A 27357-nucleotide genomic window follows, 5' to 3' on the forward strand; every position below is an offset into this window, starting at 1 on the left:
CAGTTACAGGTAAGACATTTATATATATATATATTTCAAGCATGCTATTTTAACTACCTTGATACGTAGTTATGTGCTATGTAGGCCAAAAAAAAAAAAAAAACCCCCAAAACAAACAAACAAACAAAAAAGCCATGAGCTGCCTAAGTCTGAGGATTGGGGGTACAGGGGAATCCCCTAAGCTTTCACCCACCAGATCAGACATCCAGTTTTGGCCTTAGGATAGCACAAAAGGGTTAAAATGGGGCTTTAAAAATAATAGTTTTCTGAGAAGTCCCTTCCCATGAGATTTGAGTAAGAATGGCCTCAAAGATTAATTTTGCTCATTAACTCCATAACGGCAGGTCAGACTGAGAACTTAAGGATTTTAAGGGAGCATATATAAGGTGAAAGTGGAGCAAAATATGCCACTTTCAGGTATGTGTATGTGATTCAGGTGCTAAAAAAAAATCCCAACACAAACAAGAAGGTGGCCTGAAGGTTCGAGCATAGAGAGACAAATCATTAGAGAAGGGTCTGCACAATCTTGGCTTAATGAATTTTAAAGTATAGATACACCCCACAGCAACATGCAACTTAAGATCACACAATTCAGAAGCTGGCTCATGTCTGACTGAGAGGACATGGGGCCTCACCCTGAAGCAGAAAGACTGTTCCTAGCACACAATCTCAGCACAGACTGCGGGTATGGGAATTTCCTTCTTTTTATATGTAACACTGGAAACCCTGGTGGCATAGTGGTTGAGTGCTACAGCTGCTAACCAAAGGGTCGGCAGTTTGAATCCACCAGGCACTCCTTGGAAACTCTATGGGGCAGTTCTACTCTGTCCTATAGGGTCACAAGGAGTTGGAATCGACTCAACGGCACTGGGTTTTTGTATATGTAACACTACCTGTCTTCCTAGCTCGGTCAGTGACCTCTTGATAAATCACAGAACCAATATTTCTATTATCTTGTGTTCTAAACCAAGACTTCAGGGTATATTTTCCCATGGCAATAAAGTCATAAAACAGTAACCTACTGTTTTCCTGGCATATGAGGTCTTCATAAAGTCCTTAGGTTTTTAAAACTTCATCAACATCAGCAGTAGAAATAACAGAAACAATCTGTAAACGCCTTCAAAATGCTAATTTATTAAAGTCTGACAACTATGTATTATATAATGGTACATAATATGTTATTATAGATGTGGACATAAAGGAAAACTGGCTACCAGATGAAAACAGAAATTGTGTCTGATGGCTAATATAAATTCTCATATTGGGAATAGTAATTAAATTTGACTTTAAAATAATTTTATAAATTGTTTCTACCTTGCCCATAATTTCAATTAGTTAAAACTACACAAGGACTTTACAAATACTCTCCTCCAAACGATTCAAGCTACAATACAGGCTAATTTATATGGACTGGTCCAGAATCTAGACACCATTTGCAACATTGTTTGAGTCATAGAAAAAAAATAACTTACCAATACACTTTTAGAACACAACCCGTTTGAAAGCTGAGGACTGCCTATATTTAAAAAATAAATCTTCATTAACAATACCCTCAAAAGTGCCCTCAATGCCACTACTAAACACGCTGAAGGGAATGTTTTTCTGTGATATAGTCTCACCAGGTATTATGATAAAAAATCATCTGCTAGGCTCTGTGGAACCAGGTAGCAGTAAGTTACATATTGATTTTGCACCAAAAATTATTTCTTGGGCTCCGATTAGATGGGCAAGTCTAAGGTTTTTCTAACATCTATCACTGTATTTGGGCCCTGAGCTTTTATATTAAAATGGTACTTGAAATATTTGAACATTATGCATATTCCTGAAACAACTAAAATTTATAGGGATCACAAAACTGGGCATATAATACATCTCGAAAGACATATAATTCAAAACAGAGAAAATGTTCAAATCACTTAACTTCTCAAAGACAACTAAGAGATTTCCTGGCTTGAATTCTTTCTTCCTTAAGAGAAAGATCTATGAATCATAATTTTCTTTCTTTTTAAATTCTGTGTGCACGTGAGGGGCAGGTGATAACAGTATATCAAAGTGGTTACAAAGCATTATTCTCTCTTCAAGTAACATCCAATAACAAAGATGTGATCTCATTTCCTCAAAATTTTTGACTGAGATAAAGTGACTTTCACTGAAGAATGTTTAGGACACAAACATGAAGTCACAGAATGGGCAATCCTAGTATGCCTCCTATGAATGACATTTTAAGGAAGCTATTTGAGGAGTTTTACTTCCCCTTTTCAACTTTTCTATCACTATATCATTCTACATAAGTAGAAACAAAGAACTCAATAAAACGGTATTGAGTAACTAGTAATACTCACTGGAACTTAAAACACCATCTTTTATCCAAAGATTTCAAAGGGCTATACAGAAAAGCATAAAAAATATACACAAAAAGCTGAGGCATGAGAAATGACGGTAAGCTATTTCCCTGTAAAGCAGGTCAAATAGTGAGACAAGGGACTTTTAACTTCTAGTCCCTTAAAGTAGGCAGGACACACTGCTGGACACAGTCTGAATGTCCACTATACTTCTACAGAATTAATAAGGATCAAAAGAGGAAGGAAGGGTAAATACAAAATAATCTTTTTGTAAACAATTCTTAGATTATACCCAATGCAGAATGTTTAATGAAGCACTCAAGTCACAGCTTTTAAGACACAAAACAATGTTATAACTCAAAGTCAAATATGTACTCATTGGCCAGATATATTCGTCGGAATATAAGAGCTGCCAATGCCAAAGTCAGGATGACAATCAGTACAGCTGATCCCCCATGATCAGTATGGTTGTCTCTTGGCTGCTGGCCCTGGGTTATATCTGGCGAAGTTGATGTCCTTCTTTGACGCTGCTCCTGGGCCCGACGCTGTCGCGGACTCATGGAGGTACTCTTAGCTATAGGCTGGGTGGGCTGCTGGAGGGATGCTGCCGAGGGGTTCTGTATTCCATACTAGAAAATTTTAAGAAATTTTGTTTGAAATTGTCAAAGAAAATTTGTATACATACTTGTTCAAGAACATACAGAGTCAAAAAAAAAAAAAGAATACACAGAATCTCAGAGCACTAAATATGGCTAAGGGAACAACTACCAAGAATTATCTGAGTGCTGAGACTAATAACTCACCCTCCTGGATAAGCCAACAACACAACTTATTCTGAGTACTCACCAGGTGGAGGAGGAATTTACCAACAATACAGAAGAGGGCAGGGTTGACCCACATTTTCTAGAGATGGGTTTCTACTATCTCCTGGGCTGCAACCTCAGCAGTATCTGCTGAGCATCTGGGGACCTCCCTTCTTTCAGAAGACCCAAAGAGGGAGACAATTTGATTTCCATCTTCTGCTTGAAAATTTGCCATTCTGAATGGTAAAAAAGGCAACTCTCAAGAGTGTGCCTTTCATGAATCAGGCTTTTTTCAGTATTATCTCACTCCATCAACATGTTTCCACCAACAGTCACAGAACATAGGAAATAATTTCAAACTGTACATTTTTCACAGCAAAATTGTTGTAAAAATTAAGTGTGGTTTTCAAACCAGGCTTAACTTTTTCCACAATTCGTATTAACTAAATTGAACACAAGTCCAGAAGTATCCTGTGCTGGATACTCTATTTTGTAAAGAGTTCCCTGTTTATGTGCTGAAAACACTTTGGAGGTAGTTGTGAACAACTCAACGTGTATCCTCTACTTTGGCACACTGCCGTTCCCCACAGAGCACTGAATGGCAGGTCCCTCTGTCTCCGTTCAATGACTGATCAGCCAAAGAATTGCCACGATGTAATACGAAGTGATTCAAAATCTTAACATGATTGATAGACAAATGCATATTCAAAGAAGCTCTACAAATATAAATTCCATTTTATTTATACAGATACCTTAACTCTATCTCTAGCAACCCATAGCCTTTAATTCTTTTATTGAAAGCAACTTTATCTACTTATTATGTATTACTGCTAATACACCTTCTTTCAAATAAAAAATAAGAATACATGCTTTATTCAGAATAACAACAAATTAAGTATAAAACATTTAAAATACTTTCCATCAGAGACATTTCAAAATTTAGAAGAAAAAATAATCAAATAATACAATTCGAATACATTTTTTTTAAAGGTAAGAGGATGGGGTTTGCACTGTCAACAGCTACAAACATTATGGAAAAGGTTGCTGATCTAAGTTACCTGCAGAAGAAATTCCATTCTAAATCTGACATTCATCTCAAGATTAACAGGCTTACATAATCTGAAATTCTTAAACCTATCTCTTTGGAAGCACTCAAATGTAGTAACACAGACCCGTAACATGTTGCTGTAAAAAAAATTAGCATAGCGCTAATGGGGGGGCGGTTGGCTAACAAACTTAGAACAAGTGCATTATTTGTGTAAAAATATGGTACTAACTTTGAGTTAAAAATAATAGTGTTGATACTGAATTAAAGTTGGATGACCTTGGACTTCCATACTCCAGGACACCCACATAACACTGGAGCAATCTGCTCACTGAAGAGAGCAGATACTCACAGCTGCAGCATTTTATCAGATGTCATACAGTGACTTAACATTCATTGAATTAAACTGAGTTATAGGTGCTAATATTCCATCATTCCATTTGAAAATGATGCTCACTCAAGAAGATACAAGTGTTTGACAGAGCAAAAAGTACTTGAGGTTTAAAGGGAAACTGATTCTTAAGGAAACTAGCACAAGCGATTGACTCAACTTAAAGCATTTATTTTATACTTGTCATTTTTTCCCATGAGTTTAAGAAAAGAACATTATTCTGTCCATAAACCTGGTCAAAACAGGGAGCCTTATCATTGCTAGCCTCACTTTGCCACTTAGGTGATGTGTAACCTTAAGGAAATTACTTAACCTCTCTAAGACTCAGCTCCCTCATCTGTAAAACGAGGGTAATATCCAATTCAGTTGTTGTGAGGATTAAATGGGATAATGATATAAAGTACTCTGGACATATAACTGCTTATTAAATTGTAGTTATTATTAGCATTGTTACTATTGGTATATCCTTTTGGAGGAACCTAGGTTTAGGTTTAAAACAAAGTCATAACTTTCCTTAGAAGGACAGCTTTTCGAACCTTTACTAGTAAGATTAATGAATTTAGAAAAGCAATCCCTTAAAACACTGATTTCAGATGATATTTCAGTATGCGTACTTAATGAAGTATTTGCATAAATATAGTGCTTAATTAGGTTCCTGTGTTTCAAATGCCTTACAGTTGATATATCACTTGCTAAAACCTAATGCTTTGATATTATAAAATTCTAAAATTTTTCCAACTTAAAAGAATCAGTCAATAAGTTAAGTCCCTAGTAGTACATATCAATTTTCTTTAATAACCTAGAATAACCAGCATCTGTGAGGGAGTTTTGTTTTTCTTTTTAATACAAAATGGAATGACTCATTCAGAACCTCAATCCCTGGGAAGAGGAGAAAAATCTGATAGACTAGAAGAACATAAAGCTACCATCAGTATTTTTCCCATTTTTACACAGCTAAAAAATCTGCATCAAAAAGCAACAGATGGCCTCATGTTATCTGTATTTAGACTTTTGACAATCTCTTGCCCCCTCAAGGCTAAAAAAAAATAAAAACTGTAGCTTAGCTGGGATTTGATGTATAACATCTCAGTGAATTTACATTACACTTACAGCCACCCCTAGCCAAAATCAGGTTTCAATTACTTTCATAACAGTCAAATTACATAATCACACTCTGATGTTATTTATATGTAAATGTAGTTAAAAATTTAACTTGCAATTGTACACAGTTTATTGCTTATCAGTGTTTTAACCAAAACTGGTCAATTAATGAATGACCTATACTCTATGAGAAAGAATTCTAAGTTTTATGTACTTTAAAATCAAAATAAACAAGAGTACTATAATAATGACTTTTTTATTGTATATGCTAATTTACTTGAAATTCTTAATTTCATTACTTGTATTCTTAGTATTTTTTAAAAGTGCCAATCCAAAGATTCTTTCATTCAATCAACAAATACGTATTGACCACCTGTTATGTACTATGCCAAGCAGTGAGGACAGAGTGGAAAGGTAGAAAGAGAGCCCTGATCCTCAAGAAATTTACATTCTGGGAAGCAAGATTGGCAATAAATAATAAATTACAACTGGCATAAGTATACGGAATATGTAACAGAGGGACGTGACATAGTGAGATGGAAAATACATTAAAGACATTTAAATTCATCACGAATATTAGGAGAATGCCCTAAAAAGTGAGAAAGAGATTACCACCCTTCTTCCTAATAGGATGGCTCTATTTTTTTAAAACCATTTATAAAATAAAAAACAATTGGAATGCTAAAGATGGAAAATCAATAAAGTTATACTGACTTCCAATTTAATCCATTATATTCCTCTACAGTTCACAGAATTACATTTGGATCATGTGAAAACAATTTAAACTCATCAGCATATACTTTTATACTTCTTTCTTATACCTGTCTCCTCCATCCTCCTAGTACTTCCTTCACAGCACCCGCTCTCCTGCCCTTCTCCAGCATACTTTTCACCGTCCAGCTCACTGAGCAGGAGAGAGCTACTCAAGATTCTATTTGGGTCCCACTATGGACATTCGAACCCACCAGCGGCTCTATGGGAGAAAGATCTGGCAGGCTGGTTCCATAAAGATAACAGCCTTGGAAACCCTGTGGGGCAGTTCCACTCTGTCCTATAGGTTACTATTAGTTGTAGCCGACTCAACGGCAATGGGTATTCCTGAGTAAGGTGTAAATCTGTACTTGCCCAGCTTCTATTTCTATTTTCCTGACCCTTTGTAATCCTCTATAAACTGAAGGGAAAAAAAAAAAAAAAAATGCAGCTACTCAATCAAGTGATTTATCACCAAAAAGACCCCAAAACACAGATTACTTTTCGTACATAGCAAGTCATACTTTTACTCAAATTTTAATAATTTAGCATCAATTCAGTCTCAATTTTTTAAATCTGTCTCTCTGATGACCTAGGCCCACCAATTTTTTAACAGGTAAGGGTACAACTAAAAACACCCATAGTATTCGTTCCTTTGTTCGTATAATAATTATTGGGTACTTATTATGTGTAAGGCAGCACAGAATATTCCATGCTGATCGCAATATTCTACATTTATGCCATCCAATATGGTAGCCACTAGCCACAGGTGGCTAAGGAGTACTTGGAATGTAGCTAGTGTGACTGAGGAACTGAATTTTTCATTTAATTTAGACTAATATAAATTTAGATAGCCACATGTGGCTAGCGCTTACTCTATTAGACAAAGCAGATGTGAAAGCTTTGCAGCTTCCGGTAGGCCTTAAGTCACTGTGCCTTAATGCAGCTTAACAAACCTGCCAAAGATAGTGTCTATTTAGAAAGTGAGTAATGTGCATTATCTAGCACTATATTGAAATTAACTTTTCAAAGAGTCAGAGAATTCTGGAGGGCAATGGGACTTCAAGATTATTCACTCCAGCCCCATATAACAGGAAAAAAAAAACCTGAGGCCCAGAAAGAATAAATAACTTACTCAAGAAAACACAATTCATTAGAGGGACCAGGTGGGCTAGAATCCATTATTAGGAAAACCAAAATTTTCAAATATTTGATTTAGGGATCTTCTCCTATGCCAAATAATGACAATAATATAGATACACACACACATATAAAAGACAAGAGCCATACCGATGTACTGGGCGTAGCACCCTGGAATGTTGTAGGTATATCGTCTTGTAAATCATTTAATGAAAAAGAATGGTTTAAGTCTGACTCAGTAATAGCTTTTCCAGATGAATTGACTTCTGCCTATAAAAAATACACACCCAAGAGCAGTGTTATAAGAAGAAAAGTACAGAAAAACCCACAGTCTTAAATTTCTTAAATTAAATTTCTTCTCTTAGATTTATTTTAATTGCTAGTTTAGTATCTATTACCCACTAGTTAAGCACGGAACATGTGTATATCCCACACTGTGACAGGTATTATAGGAAGGGGAACAGAAAATCCCTGTTCTCAAAGAGTTGTTCCTTGGTGAGGGTGAAAACCAACACCCACAGTTCACAATCCACAATTCCAAAACCCAAAAATTACAACTAAAAATTATTTTGTAATTTTTCAGGCAAAGCCTGACATAAACTGATGTGAGGCTATTAATAGTCTTTATCCCACATTAGTGTAAATAGTCCCAGGTCTGCTGAGAAAGTATCAGTGTGTTTGATTATGGGGTGCAGTTACTGTCATAGCAGTCAAATGACATAATCCCACTGCAGGTGTTAATAGATGGCATCCAAACCAAAGCAAACCTGTTGTCGTTGAGGCAATTCTCACTCATAGTGACCCTACAGGACAGGATAGAACTGCCCCACAGGGTTTCCAAGGCTGTGAATCTTTCTGGAAGCAGACAGCCACATCTTTCTCCCATGCAGCAGCTGGTGGGTTCAAAACCACTGACTTTCAGTTAGCAGCCAAGTGCTTAACCACTATGTTACCAGGGCTCCATAGATGGTATCTGTACCATATTTTGTAAAATCTAAAAATATGATATACAAAAAAATCTGGCCCCAAGATTTTCAGATAAGTGATTTAAGTACGAAAGGAATTTTCAGAAGGAAGAAAGTCACCAACACCTACTAAGCATCTCTTCTTCTGGGCACTATGATAAACCAGAAGGAAGAGCTTCTCCCAAGAACTGGACCCTGAAGGATACTGTGTTCCAGAGTCCAAGCTTTGAATCACTGTGCTATAAAACCTTTGTGAATGCACATTATTACTTTTTAATAATAAAAATTATTTTTAAAAACCTAATTACAATAGAGCTATGTAACTTTCTTTTATACCCAGAATTCCGCAGTAAACAAAAGGGCCACATAATTAGCATTTGCTTATGTATTTATAGTACCTTGAAACTGATTTGTCTAGCCAGTTCCTTGGCTTCTTGATCAGCCTGGCTCGAATCACTTCCAGATTTTAAAGGCAAAAGGACATCCTTCATGGCGGAGCCGCATCCCTCACAACAGAAATCTTGTGATCTGGTAGAAGTCATTTTTTTATGAGTATATATCAAAGAGTTGAACGGTAATTCCCTCTTATAAAGACACTGAATAAATTTAAGTTGGACAATTCCACATCACATATACCCACATGCTCTAAGTTTGAAAATTAGGGCAATCATTACAGTTCTGAGATAAATACATTACCCATAAAACCAAACATTACCGTGGAGTCAATTCCTACTCATAGCAACCCTACAGGACAAAGCAGAACTGCCCCATAGGGTTTCCAAGGAGTGGACGGTGGCTTTAAACTGTTGACCTTTTGGTTAGCAGCTGAGCTCTTAACCACTGCACCACCAGGGCTCCATATGTTAGGTTGGTGTAAAAAAAAAATCTAGGGCTTAGATTCCATTTTCTTTCCTAATATATCATCCATTTGTGCCATTTCTGTTATAGCAGCACTAGATAGCTAAGACAAGAAATACATAAACCAGTGAAGAAGCCAGCTAAAAACAGAATTTACTTAAGAATTAAAACAACAAAGCTTTTAAAACACAGAAGTAAGGCTTTGGGACCTAGTTTTCAACAACAGATTTTTAGATATGACACCAAAAGCATGAGCAACAAAAGACAAAACAGATAAATGAGCCTCCATCAAAATTAAAAATTTTTCTGCATCAAGGGACTTTACCTACAATGTGAAGAGACAACCTACAGGAAGAGAGAAAATATTTGGGAACGATGTATCTGATAAGGGTTTAACATCTAGAATATATAAGGAACCCCTACAACTCAACAAAAAGACAACCCAAGTGAAAAAATGGGCAAAGGACTTGAATAGACATTTCACCAAAGAAGGTATACAAATGGCCAATAATCACTAGATTCTCAACATCACTAGTTATTAGGGAAATGAAAATCAAAAGCATAATGAGATACTACTCCCACACTGACTAGGATGGCTACTATCAGAAAATAACAAGTATTGGCAAGGATGTAGAGAAACTGGAGCCATCATCCATTGCTGGTAGGACTGCAAAATGGTGCCGCTTCTGTGAAAAACAGTATGGTGGTTCCTCAAAAAGTTAAACACAGAATTACCTTATGACGCAGCAATTCTACTCGTAGACTTGAAAGCAAGAACTAAAACATCTGCGTACACCAATATTCAGTGCAGCATTATTCACAATAGCCAAAACGTAGAAACAATACAAGCATCGATCAACAGATGAATGGATAAATAAAACGTGGTATATACATACCATGGAATATTATTCACCCATAAAAGGGAAATAAAGTTCTGATACACTCTATGACATGGATGAACCTTGAAAACATTATGCTGAGGGAAATAAGCCACACACAAAAGGACAAACATTGTATGATCCCGCTTATATGAAGTATCTAGAATAAGCAAACATACAGAGAGACCAAAGTTTATTAGTGGTTACCAGAGGCAGGTGAAAGGGGGAAATGGGGAGGTATTGCTTAATGGGTACTGAGTTTCTGTTTGGGGTAATGAAAAAACTTTGAAACGGATAGGGGTGATGGTTGCACTACATGGGGAATATAATTAATGTCACAGAGCTGTACATGTAAAAATGGTTGAAATGGCAAATGTTTTGTTATACATATTTCATCACAAAAAAATTTTTTAAAGCAGAATTTATAGATATTTTCAGGGGAAAAAACCCACAAGCCCTATTAATGTAAATAGCTACTTATTAGCAGTACAACTTGGAGGACAGAGAATCTGCAGAAAATCTGAAGACTCTGAATCTATCACTGGCTATATTAAGTGGACTAAAAAAAAACTAGACTATTTCCTAAGATTTGTTTTTCCATGTTTTAATTTTCCTCTTTGTATTATATATGGCCAAAACTGCCCTAAAGCAGGAGGAAATGGAACGTTTTGTTTTGATTTTTTACACCTCCATGAGCAACTGCCTCCTTTGCCATGAGACAGAAGAATTGGATGGTGCCCAGCTACCATTACTGAACACCTTGATCAAAGATTCTATAGACGAATACTGATCAAAAAGGGAAAAAATGCAGAACAGAACTTCAAATTCTCATAGAATCCAGACTTTCTAGAGCCACAGAGGCTGGATGAACCACCAAAACTACTGTCCTAAGGTAATTTTTAAACCTTAAACTAAAAATATTCCCTGAAGTCTTCTTTAAACTAAACAACAGTTTAGCTTAATTAGTTAAGAATGTCTGCTTTGGGCATTGTGCTCTTTTAAAGAACTATCTATATGGGATCAAATTGGCAACAGTAACTCAAAAGATTAGATAGCAAACTTAGGAGGCAGTAAGACTATGTTAATGAGGGAGGAACAATTCAGAAAAGGAGGATGAGAATGGCTGTACGACTTGAAGAATGTAATTAATCAATGTCACCGAATTCTACATGTAGAAACTGCTGAAATGTATGTGTAGAAATTGTTGAATTGGTGTATGCTTTGAATAAAAAAAAAAAAAAAACTTCCCTAAAGCTATGATATTCTATGAGTAAAAGTAAATATTTATAAATATAGAAACATATATTGTTACATTGCTAAACTTTTTTTTTCTATGCATCATAGATTTTTACCTTTTTTTTAAATTGTAGTTTAGATGAAGGTTTACAGAGCAAACTAGGTTCTCATTAAACAATTAATACACATATTGTTCTGTGACATTGGTTGCCAACTCCATGACATGTCAACACTCTCCCCTTCTCAACCTTGGGTTCCCCATTGCCAGCTTTCCTGTCCCCTCCTGACTTCTCGTCCTTGCCCCTGAGCTGGTTTGCCCATTTACTCTCGGTTTGTTTTATGGGCCTGTCTAATCTTTGGCTGAAGGGTGAACCTCAGGAGTGACTCCAGTACTGAGTTAAAAGGGTATCCAGGTGCCATGCTCTTGGGGTTTCTTCAGTGTCTGTCAGATCAGTAAGCCTGGTCTTTTTGCTTTTTTGTGAGGTAGAATTTTGTTCTACATTTATCTCCAGCTCTGTCCAGGACCCACTATTATGATCCCTGTCAGTACATTGCTGAACTTTTTAAATTGCTTTTTATCATACTTCTAGTTCAATGTAATTCAAAATCCTTAGGTAGGTCTTAAGAGTATAAAAACCCACCCAGGGCCTTCAAGTCAATTCCAACTCATAGCCACCCTATAGGACAGAGTAGAACTGCCCCACTGAGTTTCCAAGGAGTGTCTGGTGGATTCGAACTGCTGATCCTTTGGTTAGCAGCTGTAGCACTTAACCACTAAGCCACCAGGGTTTTATAAAATAGCATCGAATAAAATATATGTAAAAGCAGTATTAATTTACTATTTATTGATGAATATTTGTTTCACCAAAAGCAGCACTATCTATATCTCCTTGAAAATCACTTGTATCCAAAATTATTTGCCTCAAAATGAGTTCACTTTTAACTGAGAAGTCTGATGAATGTAAAGGCGAGTGTAACTTTTAACGCATGCACAAGGATAGTATGCTATCATGGCTGAATGCAAAATCATTGTTTAAAAAAGCCTCTATCATAGGCTAAGAACTAGACTATACACACTGAGAAGTCCAACAAGAAATCAAGTTTTTTTTTCACTATAAATTAAATCAACTGGGTAAAAGAATCAAGAGAGAAAGCCACCTTAGGAAATTAAAAAAAAAAAAATGCTATGTATTCAGAGTAAGTATTGTAGTCCATGCACAGTAGCTGTGAGATGAATTCTCAGAATTTGGGAATACGGTTTAAAAAGAAAAGTTGTTGAGGAGACTAGGGAGTCTACCAGATCTTCCAGACACTAAAGTCTGCTTAATTTAACAAACGTATGGAGGGCCTACCCTGGGCTGTGCTAGGATAAGACATACAATAATTTAATAAACATAATATGTCTGAAGGGTGGAAAGCAGCAGAGCACCCAGATAAGGAAAATAATCAAAATTAAGAATTGTATCTCAGCACTCCCAAGCAATAGACACTTTGAATCTAATGACTGCTGCTGTTCCTGTTGTTAGGTGCTGCTGAGTCGCACAACAGAATGAAACACTGCCTGGTCCAGCACCATCCTCACAATCACTGCTATGGTTGTGCGCACTCTTGGAGCCACTGTGTCAATTCATCTCGTTGAGGGTCTTCCTCTATTTCGTATGAGTTGGAATCCACTCGACGGCAACGGTTTTGTTTTTTTTCTGTTTTTGGGTTTTATACTTCACTAAGTGTGATGTGGAAACCCTGGTGGCGTACTGGTTAAGTGCTACAGCTGCTAACCAAAGGGTCGACAGTTCGAATCCATCAGGCGCTCCTTGGAAACTCTATGGGGCAGTTCTACTCTGTCCTATGGGGTCGCTATGAGTCAGAAACGACTCGACAGCACTGGGTTTTTTGGGTTTAAGTGTGATGTCCTTCTCCAGGGACTGGTCCCTCCTGATAATCTAAAGTCTAATCTGGGTTATACAGATAGAAATGCACCTGGACAAAATAGAGAAGGAAATACCTTTGGGCAATCACTAGTTGATTAAGAAAATATAACTTTTTTTGCTTTGCTCTAGATCATTTACTGGGCACCTGACATGAGTTTGATACTGTAGATAATAAGATGGACAAAGTGGATTCCTTCTCTACCCTCAAGGAGTTTTCAATCTTGTGGAAATCTACATATAAATAACTCCTCTGATTCTTTTCCATCTGTAAAACTGCCTGAGTGAAAAAAAATAACCAATGTTGTTTTCCTGGAGGATATATCACCCACTATAGGTTGATATTATCAACTACTTTTAAAAACTAGATAATACAAAATCAGTTCTCTGGTTACTCCAGGAGAAGCTGGTACAACTGAATTTCTGGAATAGCAAAGGTAGGACCAGATCCTATAGCCAAGGTAACTCACAAAGAGACACAGCCTATTTCCGAATAGTCACCGTCCAGAATAGTATTTGGACCTAAATCAAGAATGAATGTAACACTTACTTTTTGGCAAGTGCTCTTCTTTCCTCAGGAGTGTAATCTAGAGACCCTATGGCTCCTTCTCCTTTTGTTGGCATAAAGCCAATGATGGCTAATAATGCTGTTCTTACTGAAATAAAAAGTAAACATCAATGTAAGTCGCTTTGTAAAAGGAACTGGGTTTACTCTGGAAAGGAAAAAAAAAGGCTTTCAACAGAAAGGGTATATAGGTAGGGGGGCTGTCTTAAAATGGTCACAAAATCTAGACATGGAAAAGCATTTTTATTACTTATTCGACAGTATAAAATTACTTATCCAGGCCAACTTTAATCTCAAGAAGACATTATACTCCTAACTATGAATTGACTAAAGTTGCATAAAATTCATATTCTGTATAAATTAATACTCACTACTCCATGAAGGCTGCCAAGTTTCAGGGTGATGTCCTGAGATGCTCAAACAGATTTTCTTGCCCACTTCAAATCGTCCATTAGCCTTAGGAATAAATAATACACTTAAAAAATTATGTATTTGTGTTTATTATACTTTCTATAATAATTTTAAAATAATGTAACCTTCAAGGGAGCCCCTCTTCTGGACATTTCACAAATGCTGAATGAATAATTAGAATGTTTTTAGAAGTTGTTGCAGTACCTTTCTGAAACTGAGCTGTACAACTGAAATTTAAATGATACATAAAGATTTACTGAAGTTCTAACTCTGCCTGCTACAGTGCTAGGCTCTGTAAAGGATCTAAAAGAGAACACATAAGGCAAGAAGGTAACGTAAAATCTAGCATGAAATCTAAGGATTCAGTACCACCTAACTAGTTGTTGGTGGGGAAGGGCATGGAGAAAAAGGTTCGGAGCTTAGAGACAGGAGTGATTTTAAGAGAGATAATGCTATTTAATAAGATACGAATACAGGAAAGGAAGGTCAGAGATAATTATTTCAGTTTTGAGCATGGATATTGACAACCAGCAGGCAGGTAGAAAAGCAGGTAGGTTGACATCAGATCAACCTGCTGGTCATCATCAATATCAAGACATGGAGCCTTAGTGGCGCAGTGGTTAAGAGATTAGCTACTAACCAAAAAGCTGGTAATTCGAATCCACCAGCTGCTCCTTGGAAACCCTACAGAACAGTTCAACTCTGTCCTATAAGGTCACTATAGGGTTACTGTGAGTCAGAATCAACTCGACGACAATGGGTTTGGTTTTTGGTAGCTGTGTTCACAGAGGTGATTCATTGAAGCCATTTCATAAGAATAAGAGACAGCAGCTAAACTCCGAACTTGTAAAATATTCACACTTACATGAAGGGTGAGAAAAAAGAGGCATGAAGTTAGAATATAAGCTCCACATGAGCAGACTTTTTACTTATTCTCTGCCACACCAACAGGGCCTGGTACATGACATGAGTCTAATAACTACTTGTTGAATGAAGATTGGAGAAGACTTTTCAAAAGAGAAGAAGAGAACAAGAGTACCATATTGAAAATCAGGAAGGCAGGACTGGCTTTCAGCCAGTGTGCCAAATACAGCCATACCATTGGCCAACTTTTAAAATATTTCTGTACTTGTTGGTAAACAACTGCTGCCCCAACTTTTCCCCAAGTTTCTCCATGTACCAACCCCTCTCCGCATGATCTAACGACTAAAAGCAGTAACTCCTGACACAGTAGGGTGCCTCCAGGACCCTGCTTCATGCCTTAATGCCAATATTAACAATTCTCGGTATCACCTAATATTTGCTAAGCAGCTTTATATGCAGGGGACTTTATACTGTGATTATATTAATCACATATAACATCCCTTTTGATAGATGAGAAAACTGAATTTCAGAGAGATTACATAACCTGCCCATGATATAGTAGAAAGAGTAATGCTCAGAACTCAGGTCTACTGGCTCTAACACCAGTACTCTTTCCACTACACCAAATATAGGTAAATGAGGCATAATTTGGTATTTATTGATGAATACTTTTTGTTTAACCATTTGCTACCTCTGTGTGTCAAATACTTAACTTAGATGGAAGAGGACGAAGACTGAGAAGAGGCATGGGATTTCTCACACTGGCCTCTGAGATTGGTGTAGTGAGCGTGTTTCAATCAAGTGCTATGTGTGGAAGCCAGGCCACCACAGGCTGAACTAGAGGACGGATACCTTGGAGGTTATGAAGCAGAAAAACAGGACAACAGCTTGAGGTGGTAACTGAGATACGAAGGTTTCTGTGTTTTGTTTTTGCTTTTTTAAGATTAAAGAGTTAAACACACTTATAAATGAAAAGAAATGAGGTAGTAAAGCTTAAAAAAAGAAATTTACTGATGCAACAAGGTCCCAGAAAAAACTGGATCGATAATTTTCCTTCACATAAAGGATAAGACATACAAAAACAGAGAACAATTCTGAGATATAAATAGCAATACTAATAGCTAACATTTGTTGAGGAGTCTATATCAGGCCCTGTTCTGAGAGCTACATATAAGACAATGACTCACTTAATCCCACATCAGTTCAATGAGCTAAGTGCTATTACTATCCTTATTTCAAAGATGAGGAAACTAAGAAAAAGAGAAGGTAAGGAAGTGAGACGTTGAGGGAGATACGTGACTACAGGCACAACAATGTTGCTGCGTGCCACTGAGTCAATTTCGACTCACAGCAATCCCATGTGACAGAGCAGAACTGCCCCAGAGGGTTTTCTAGGTTTAATATTTACAGAAGCAGATTGCCAGGTCTTCCTCCCGAGGAGCCACTGGGTGGGTTCAAACTGCCAACATTTCGGTTAGCAGCCGAACACGTAACTGTTGTACCACCAAGTCTCCTACGATAACATTAGCTACCTTTTACTGATTACTTACCATATGCCAGAGACTGTGCCCAGCATTTTGATACATTAATTCATTGAATCCTAACAACCACACTATGACATGAAAGCATTTGCTAGTATCATTAACACTTCTCAGATGCATAGGCTTCCTAGGAATTATTCTGGGAAAAAAAAATTGTAGTTTCAGGGCCTGGACTCCAAAAGCAAAATTATAAGAATGTTCTACTTTGTTTCTTAATGAAAATGAGTATAATTATACTTTGCAAGTTAAACTGCAAGCATTCCAAAAAGCAAATAATTCTTACCGTTAGTAGAATAATGCTTGGTGGCTTCATGGGATACTCTGGTGGCAGTACTATTCGTCCATGATAAACACCACCGTCAAAATCAGAATCTGGGGGCCCTCTGACAGTGAAATGCCATTCAAAAAGGTTATCCTGAGTAAAAACAATAACCAGTAAGGATTCATTAATATTAATGTTTGATCACTTGTACAATATGAATATTAGAAATATTACTAGGTCAGAAAAATTAAATGTTTTATACCATTGCTAGAAGAGTTTCTAACGCATAAAATCTGTTTCAAGAACAAAAGTTGGTTTGCTATATAATCTAGCTTTAATGTCCCATAACAGCTAAAATCCTTTTAAAACAGAGATACATTAAAAACTTCTAAGTGCTGTTATGGATTGATAAATAAGATTATAGATTTAATTATATAGTAAATTAATCCTTGGAAGAATACCAGTTAGTGATAACTGTAACATAGCCAAATTATTATGATAAATTTGCATTACTTTAACAAATCTTTTAAAACTATCCCTTACAGACATCTGAGAGCTGATTTACACATAATAATATCTATGCTACTAATATCATCTTACAGTTACCAAGTACCTTACAGTTTGCAAAATACTTGCACATACATTACTACATTCTATTCTCACTATTACCATGAAAACTACACTGAGTAGATTTAAATACCCTCATTTTACAGATGAGAAGGCTGAAAAGGGAAGAAGATGTTTGTGCAAAAAGCCCAGGCTGGCTGCAGAGTCCCCTCTAGAGGCTGGGCCTTCCAAACTGTAAAGAGTCTGTTTTTTTTCCACTTTCCCTCCCTCATACTCAAGATTTAATGCCAATCTATCATCTGAGACCCATTTTACAGAGATCAGAAAACGGCTTCATTCATTCTGAAAGGTTAATGAAATACATGGAATAAAATATATCAATAAATCATATTAAGTACATCAATAATGAGTCAAGATAATAAAAAGGCAATTTTAAAGAGTGTGTCATCAATGTTAAAGTATTAAAATTTATCAAAGAATATGGAGATAGAAACTAACCTCTAAAGGCTGTGCATGGTAGTGATCTGTTGGATCTTTCAATTCTGCCGCTTCTTTCATTAAACGTTTAACAGCTGAAATCAAATTCATAAGATGGAAACACTTAAAATATACTTTTCCAAGTAAGTGATTAGCATGGATTTACAAGCCTAATAAAAAAGTTCCCACTTCAACAAAAAATGCATAGAGGACTAGTTCAACCCAGCGTATGGCAAAGGTTTAATGACAAGATAAAAGCAATAAAGGAGGGAGTAAGGAAACACTCACCAGGGATTAGAAGAATGACATATTTTGAAAAGTTACATACGGAGCCCAGGTGGCGTAGTGGTTAAGAGCTCAGGCTGCTAACCCAAAGGTCAGCAGTTCGAGTCCACCAGCTGCTCCTTGGAAACCCTATGGGGCAGTTCTACTTACTCTGTCCTGTAGGGTCACTATGAGTTGGAATCAACTTGAAACCAACAGGTTTGGTTTTTGGTTTATACAGTGAAACCTATGAAAGCCAGAATTTGACAGGACTGCCTTGTTTTCTTGGATCTCACAAGGTTTCCACCTTTGACAGGGTGCAGTCTTACTCCTTTTCTATTGCTCCTTTTAGTGGAAAATATTTGAGTTTTCATTCTCTGACAGGTTTCCACTTTCCACAGGTTCTGGCTTTTGCAGGTTTTACTGTATATACTTCCCATGTGGCAGCACTTATCTAAATGCTTTACAAATAAAGACTTATTTAATCCTCAAAGCAAACCTGTGAGATAGGTACTACTTTTATTCCCACTTTCCAGGTGAGGAAACTGAAACATGGAGGTTATGTAACTTATCCAAGGTCACAGAGCTAGCTAATGACATGCCTGGATTCTAACACACTTTCCTGATAATATTCAACTCTAGCTGACACAACTCAACCTTATTATAATTCGGTGCCTATATCTAAGCAGCTGAGAATTACTGAAGGGAAGAAAAAAAAAATCACAGAAGCTGGCATATCAATGCCCTTATGAAGTCATTATTAACAACCTCTACTGGGACACAATGCCACCCAATGTTCCTACATTTCTCCAGTAAGCCCACCAGCCCACTCTCTCCACCTAACGCCCTAAAACTATTTCAACTTACTTCTCAGAGCCCTGTGGTACAGTGGTTAAGAGCTTGGCTGCTAATGAAAAGGTCAGCACTTTGAATTCACCAGCCACTCCTTGGAAACCCTATGTGGGCACTTCTACTCTGTCCAGTAGGGTCGCTATGAGTTGAAATTGGTTTGATGGCAATGGGTTCAATTTTTTTGGTACTCACTTCTCATCTCTCCTCTCTTCCCCTCTTTCAGTTAATGGCACCGCCTTTCATTTCCATAATAAATCATTGTTCCCAGTAGTGCACTCAAGTATCTATTACAATCTACAAGCCTATCTATACTTGCACCCTCTCTCCTCCCCTATTGGTTCTCAAAGGCCAATCCTTTGATAAGTGCTCTGGATACCAGATCCTCTCAACTCAAGCATTAGGGACTCTGCTACAATAGTGTCGGGATACTGGAGTGGAATAGCAAAGCCAGGGAAAAGTCAGGTAGCCCAAGGCTCCTGAGACTCTGCTTGAAAACTACGATGTAGTTCGACAATGGCTGTAAGAGAGGTATCCACTGGATGTTGAGAGGACCACCTAGGCACCCAACCTGAGAGGGTGTCAGGTACTGACATTTGGAAAAAAGGCAGTCAGTAGGAATTACCTAGGTGGTTATGTGAGCAGGCAGAGGGAACAAGAAAAGTAAAATGTGTGGAGGCACAGGTTGGAATGTTATAGGGAAAGAAGTTAATTGAGAAGCACCTCACACACATATACAACCAGAAGAGTTCTGTTTTTATCTGGGCTTTTGCATAAAATTTCATCTTAATCAAGGATTCTCAGGCTTAAAAAAAAAAAAGGTTCCTAGGCTGCTATCCTATTTCCTAATTATTAATATTTTTTTCTATCTCTTATTCTGAAATGTCTTTTGCAGCAGATTTGCCCAATGCAATGCATCGCTTGATTTCTTGACTGCTGCTTCCATAGGTGTTGATTGTGGATCCAAATAAAATGAAATCCTTGACAATGTCAATCTTTTCTCCATTTATCTGCTGCTAAAGACCTTTTTAAAGTGTTAAAAAGCAAAGCACCTGACCCAAGCCAGTGTTTTCAATTGCCTCATACACGTGCAAAAACTGGACAATGAAAAAGACCAAAGAATTGATGCCTTTGAATTATGGTGTTGGCAAAGAATACCGAATATACCACGAACTGCTAGAAGAACAAACAAATCTGTCTTGGAGGAAGTACAGCCAGAATACTCCTTATAGGCAAGGATGGCAAGACTTCATCTCCCACACTTTGGACATATTATTAGGAGGGACCAGTCCCTGGAGAAGGACATCATGCTTGGTAAAGTGGGCGGTCAGTGAAAAATAGGAAGACCCTCAAAGAGATGGATTGACACAGTGGCTGCAACAATGGGTTCAAGCATAGCAAGATCATGAGGACGGTGCAGGATCAGGCAGTGCTTTGTTCTGTTGTATACAGGGCCACTATGAATCAAAACTGACTCCAAGGCACCTAACAACAACAATTCTGAAACTAAGTAAGCCCCTCTAGGCAAAGACATTGTTTACTTGATCATCAAATATTTACTAAGCTCCTATTATGTGCTAGGTGATACAGCTACAACTGTAAACAAAACACAGTTACAGTCTAGAGGGTGGGCAGTTAACACAAAACAGCATGATAAATGCTCTATTAGAAACATGTACATACTGAGACACCATCTCCCCAAGTACTAGACACTAGGCTTTGTTCAATTCTGGGTTTCACTCAATTCTTTGAACACACTCAACCTTCTCTCTAGTCCAGGCCTTCATATATACTGTTTCCTTAGCCTGGAAGGCTGTCCTGTCCCCATCCCCAACACCTCATCATCTAGATTGGTTCCTGTTGCCGTTGTTGTTGACTGCCATCAAGTCACCCTTAACTCAACAGAACAAAGCGCTGCCTGATCCTGTACAATCCCTGTGATTGGCTCCAGATCGGACTGCTGTGATCCATAGGGTTTTTACTGGTTGAAGCCTTTCTTTGTAGTCCATCGTAGTCTGGACGCTCTGCTCAGCATCAAAACAACATGGGAGCGAGCCCTCACTGACAGGTGATGGCTGCACATGAGGTACACTGGCCAGGAATCAAACCAAGATCTCCCTTGTGAAAGGTGAGAATTCAACCACTGAATCACTACGCCTCCTGCTGGCTCCTACCAAACCTTTAGCTTCCCTTGTCCACCCTCAAGAGGAATGACCAGAGATTCCTATCAGGACAGATAATAAAAATCCCTGAGGAATATTGGGAAGAGGGTGGAGATCAGGAATTTGCCCTCTAAACGCACCCATATTATTCTAGTGGTCGGTCAGTTTTAGAAACCACTGATCTAGAAACTAGGTTAAATCCCTGTCTTAGTTATCTAGTGCTGCTTTAACAGAAATACCACAAGTGAATGGCTTTACAAACATTAGAGATTTATTCTCTCACAGTCTAGGAGGCTAGAAGTCTGAATTCAGGGTGCCAGCTCCAGGGTAAGGTTTTCCCTCTCTGTCAATTCTGGGGGAAGGTCCTTGTCATCAGTCTTCTCCTGGTCTAGGAGCTTCTGAGTAAGGATCTTAAAGGGCATGCTCTGCTCCTTTCTTGGTGGGATGAGGTCCCTCTTCTCTCTGCTTGCTTCTGTCTTTTATATCTCAAAAGAGATTTACTCAAGATACAACCTAATCCTGTAGATTGTGTCCTGCCTCATTGAGACAGATAGGGCTAATTATGTGTGGCTGAACAAAAGAGCTTTTAAAAGATTATCATCTAGAAGTTCGGTAAATAAGAACCACACCCTATCGTGAGACAGAGAGGGTTAACTGTGCTGATGGAACAAAAGAGCTTTTAAAAAGACTACCATCTAGAAGCTGGGTAAACAGGAATCCACCCTGTCAACATGAGATAGGATTGGGGCAGCTATCTCCTTCTGAGTGTCTTTCTAGTCCCTTCCTCCTTTGCAGGCTCCCTATGTGCAGAGGAACAGAGTGTGACTGCTGTTTGACCTTCCTTAGCCCTCTGAAGATGGCAAAGGTGGCGATGTAGCGCCGATGGTCAAGTGTGCTTGCGCTATATCCCATAATAAGTGGCACCAAGGGCTGCCAAGAGGACTCCATCTTGAATGTCAGCCAGTTCCATCTTGAATGTCAGCCGGTTCCATCTTAGATTCCAGATGTGCATGCAACCTAATTAACATACACTGCCATTCTGAGAAGTACCCGCTCCTTGAAAGAAGCCCACTAAATATTCATTACTCTGTTGTCTCCACTGAACCCATAAAAGCCCTAGCCTTGCTTCCCTTCTCGAGTCAGTCTTTTGGAGAGGCTTAGATCCCCCTGACTCCTTTTGCTTGACTCAAGCAAAATAAAGCTTGCTGAAGATAAAGTTTGTCTTTCATGTATTCTTACTTTTTGTGTATTCTTACTAGGGAAAAGACAAGGACCTTTTGTGTCAGATTGGCAATTGCTAACATCATTACCATAACTGCCTCTAACCCTGCCTCATTAACTTCCTAGAGGTTAGGATTTACAACACATAGGATAATCACAACAGATCACAAAACAGAGGACAACCACACAGTACTGGGAATCAAGGCCTAGACAAGTTGACACACATTTTTGGGGGGGACACAATTCAATCCATAACAATCCCTTTGCTAAATGTCCTCATAACACACCATACTTCATCTTTTATAAAATTTGCTTCACTTTAATTACTTGTTTAACATCTGTCCTTTCCACCAAAAAACAGTACCGTGTATTATCTACTTCACTGCACACAAAAAGCACTTAATATTTGTTGAATTGGATTTTACTATCCTCCCCCAACAAATCTCTTCCCAAGGATCTGATTAAAGGCAATGGTTTTCAAGCTTATTTGACAAAAAGACAAAAACCTTTGTTCAAAGAAAAGCTTAAAGCGAACCCCAATGTAAAACAGATAAACAGGGCTGTTTAGTTGAAGAGGCCAGTATGGAAAGGCTGCAGGCGATTTACTCCCCTTCCATCTACTTTATTCCTAAAGTGGCCCAAGGAATACAGATTGAAAACCCAAAGCCACATACAAATATTATTTAATATTATTAGGAATGCTTAGGAATACATTAAACCATAGACACTGTTAAATAGTTTGGCTGCTGTCAGCAATCAAAGACGCCAAGGAAACTGTTCTTCCATCACTCCTCATCAGCTGGCTGAATACAATCATGATTAAGCTGAGGGGTCAGATTTTATGTCATTTCATACCCTCAACACATTTTCTCTGCCTCTTCCCCACCCAGTTCATTTCCACAGAGCAGAAGAAAATAAACACCCAATAGTTGTACCTGGGAATTAAGAGAAATGTATTAAAGAGTGAGAATTTGCTATAAGAATGTACCAACCCTACAGAGGGATAATCATTGGCTCAACAGCTAAAATGCTAACTTTATGAGTTCATAGGCCACATAGGTACACACCATGTAAGAGCTAAAGCCACATGGACAAGCAGAATGTGAGATATGACTAGTGTTTTCACAATCTGTTTTTTCTGAAATAAGATATATTATGAATCCTTTACTGAAAAAGAACATGGACTTTGATTTAAGAAATAATACCAGAGTCATTATTCTCTGTCCTTGAGCATAGAAAATGTGATCCAGCTGGAACTGGGCTCACAAGGAGACAGCAACCGGGCCCTGAGGTATAAAATATCTTTCAGGTAACTTCTGCATAAGACAGAACACAAAAGAATTTCCACTCTTATCTTTTTCTATTAACATTTAGTGAATAGAAAATTTGCTGGACCAATGAAGACCCTCCTGACTGTTGTTACTGAAATCTGTAAACACAGTTTCTAGCCAATCCATGAAAGGGTGAAGCTTTCAATGATTTTGTCCATTTCGTAGCGTTAATATATACTGATGACTCTAATATTTCATTGGACTAGGGCAGACATGCCTGTGGCAGCATGATTGTCTGTTTTCCCATTCTTGCCTATTCTGTAATATTCTCTGGACTTGGGCAGACATGACTGGCAGCATGCTTGCCAGGAATATCAGGATGAGATACAAGTTTGGGGGGCTGGAGAAGAAACTGATAAGTTTGGTTTTATACTTTATAGAGATCTTTTTTGACCTGGTAGAAGATGTTGGGTCACCAGTAAGCTCTATGTATCTATAGCTTAGGAGAAGGGTCTGAGTTGGCCATTAAAACTTGAGAATCATTAGCATGAAGGTGTGGTTGACTCCAAGGGCAAGAATGGATCACTCCTAGGTTTCTGGTGAGGTGGTGCATACCAATCTCTTACACTCCTATCACCTACTGCACGCCAATAGTCCCCTTTTGCGGAAAACTGCCAAAGAAGGTTCTTTATACATAGGTCTCCTTACTTATGAGACCCTACAATCTTTGGCCATATGCTAGCACACTGGCCTTTCATCAGTTATCTGTATTGTTTTAACTTAATTTTCCCATCCATACCTCTTAAGACCACATCAGATGGAGAGGAAAAGGTTATATCTGTTACCTTGTACTGTGTTTTTAATCACCCCTTTTTCACATAGGCATTACTCTAAAATATCATAGCACGGAGGACCACAAAGGAAGGAAGCGTTTTTACCATGCCTCCTAGCATTTTCAAGAAGGCCCATACCTCATCCAATTCACCTTCTCTATGAACTCCAAATGTGCCACACGATAACAACAAAAATTATTTTAATTATTTTCTTTTTTACAACAGCAACACTACCTTTGAGGAAATGAAACCAAAAGGAGGAAACAATGTATTACACAGTAAGAAGCAAGTCAACCAAAGCTTAGCCAGCTAAGGACAGGTCATATACTTTGGAGATGTACAAAATTCCAGACAATTTAAAAAGCTTATCATCATAATCTCGAGTATGATAACCTATCAAAACTAAGCAATGCCTTCTGACAATTTCTTCAGAACCTACCAGTTATTCATTCCAAACCACAAACCACTCACATTTTCATTACTCTCTAGACATTCCACTAAGGACCTCTACTGTCCTAAGAAGCTTAGGGTACCATGTGACCAAGGAGTTGCCAAAGATTTTTACCCAAATAGTTTTATTCAAATCTACCACAGTCTAAATAATTCAGTCCTTCTACATCTAACCTTAAAATTATGCTTTCCCTCTTTCTCTTTGCTCTCTGTCCTCTTAAGCAATGTGAACAAACTGAAATTTAATTGTATAAATTTATTTCTTGGCAAACCCAAAGCCTTCACCAGAATTTTAAGAGTCTAGGACCCCGAAAAGGTTATGACCAGTTCTACACACTGGGTCACCGAAGGATATTTCCTAAGCTGGATAGCACTCAGGCTAAGAAAGCTTTGCTCAGTCAATAAGCCTCAGGCTTTTCTGGAGTCTTTGTATATTCAGAAGGATCAAAAATAATAGTAATAATAAGAGTCCAACGTCAACTCTTTCCATAAGGATGCTAGTCTTGCTAATTCCTACCGGAGAGCAGTTTTTTTCTCTGAAAGGAAAAAATGAGAAGTAACAAGAGTTGGACACACCATCACTAATATCCTAGGATTTACCTTTCAGAGCTAGCTAAACTGTGGCATTCCCCCCTCCTCACAACTTTATCAAGGTACAGACAGACTCAAAGAAAAAACCAAACCAAACCCAGTGCCATCGAGTCGATTCCAACTCATAGCGACCCTATAGGACAGAGCAGAATCGCCCCACAGGGTTTCCGAGCAGCGCCTGGCGGATTCGAACTGCCGACCCTTTGGTTAGCAGCCGTAGCACTTAACCACTGCACCACCAGGGTTTCCGATAGACTCAATGCCACCTCTGAAACACAGTGATTCATTCCAAATCTGCCTTAATCTGGGAATGCTGGTTACTTTTCCTGCATCTTTATATGCATCAGGAAAGAATTTGAGGCTCGGATTGTTTGTGCTGCTTCTGTAAATGAAACAGGAGCATTAAACATAGGAACAAAAAACTAGACTGAATACAAATAGATCATCAGTTTGGCAAAATCATGATTAGCTCTGAAGTGCGTGGTTGAACTAGCTTTCTAGCTCTTCAGTTAACTAGCTTACTGCATAACATCTCCTCTATATCTGTAATTCTATCCGCCCCAAAGGCTGCAAACAGGATATTTAAACAACCAAATCCTCAAGTGTCGGTAAGTCAAATAGCTAATAAAATCCGGTGTTCAGGGTGCACGTAAGAGAGGGAGCTGTTAACTATTACTCACGAACACCACCTCTACACCTGTTCTTGGGGATGACTTTATGATACAGCGCTACCAGACGAAGATGAGAAAAAGGAGAGTCCCGGTGGTACGAGGCGGTGGCCAGTCCCCGGGCTTGACAGCCGGTGCCTCCCCGCCCTGCGGCCTGCACCTCCCTGGCAGGCGGCGGCCTCGCGTAGAGCGCGAAGCCGGGAGCGGAGCTGCGAGTGACGGCGGACACGAGGGGACCGCGGCCCTGGTTCTCGGAGTCCAGGATCACTCCACCCTCCCCGGTCCACCCTGCCCAAGCTGCCCGCAGCCTCCTGCCCTGCTCACCCGGACTCTTCAGGTTGTAGCGGGTCTCCATGGCGGGTTGATGGCCCGGCTCCGGCCTCACGGCCAGCCACCGTCTCCTCTCCGCGCCGCCGCTGCCCTACTCTCAGCGCGGCTCGGGCCAATGGGCCGGACCCAGGCAGCTTCCGCAGGTGCCGCCCAGCCTTGTCCCGGACTGCGGGCCGGAGGGGCGCTGAGGGCGCGGGAGAGGCGCGAGCTTCGCGATGGCACCGCCTTCTCCGCGGCTACCCCGCCTCCCTGAAAACCGGGCAGGCGCCGGCGCCGGCCGGGGCGTGGCTGAACCAGGCGCCGGGGCTGGAGGTCGGCCTTCTTGTCTGACCGCGGGCCCAACCACGCCGCTGCCGACCGGCCTGCGCCTCCCGCTCTTGCCGGGGTTTTGTGAAGTGGCCCTGACGTGGCAGTCGCTTCGTGGCGATCAGACGGTCAGCGCGGACGCCCCCACTCGCGGCTCGGGGATCTGCAAGAGCAGACAGCGCCGTCGCGGTCCTCTCGCCCTGGCCCCCCAGAGGGCCACCTTTCTGCCGGGCCCAGCCAGGATCCCCAGGCGCTCCCGGGTTTTCCCGAGGAGCGGCGTGGCCAGAA

The 27357-nt window shown here is 39.1% G+C and overlaps 1 protein-coding gene across 1 annotated transcript; it reads right to left on the bottom strand.

Annotated features, from left to right (window-relative positions):
* Nucleotides 1-1112: 1112 nt before the first annotated feature.
* Nucleotides 1113-26925, bottom strand: UBE2J1 (ubiquitin conjugating enzyme E2 J1). Its single transcript, XM_003404350.3, has 8 exons — nucleotides 26758-26925; nucleotides 18146-18219; nucleotides 17102-17233; nucleotides 14374-14458; nucleotides 13988-14093; nucleotides 8936-9065; nucleotides 7723-7842; nucleotides 1113-2971 (listed from the first exon to the last, which is right to left on the bottom strand). The coding sequence occupies exons 1-8, from the start codon at nucleotides 26786-26788 to the stop codon at nucleotides 2693-2695; spliced, it is 957 nt and encodes a 318-aa protein (XP_003404398.1). The 5' UTR covers nucleotides 26789-26925; the 3' UTR covers nucleotides 1113-2692.
* Between the last annotated feature and the right edge of the window lie 432 nt (nucleotides 26926-27357).

The sequence above is a fragment of the Loxodonta africana genome, chromosome 1 (assembly GCF_030014295.1).
Source record: "Loxodonta africana isolate mLoxAfr1 chromosome 1, mLoxAfr1.hap2, whole genome shotgun sequence".
Lineage (NCBI taxonomy): Eukaryota > Metazoa > Chordata > Mammalia > Proboscidea > Elephantidae > Loxodonta > Loxodonta africana.

Coding starts and splice junctions, on each gene's coding strand:
- UBE2J1 (XM_003404350.3), bottom strand. CDS start 26,788: ATGGAGACCCGCTACAACCTGAAGAGTCCGG. Junction 7,843..8,935: donor CTAGACAAATCAGTTTCAAG/GTACTATAAATA, acceptor TATTTTTTATAG/GCAGAAGTCAATTCATCTGG. Junction 2,972..7,722: donor GTGCTACGCCCAGTACATCG/GTATGGCTCTTG, acceptor AAAATTTTCTAG/TATGGAATACAGAACCCCTC.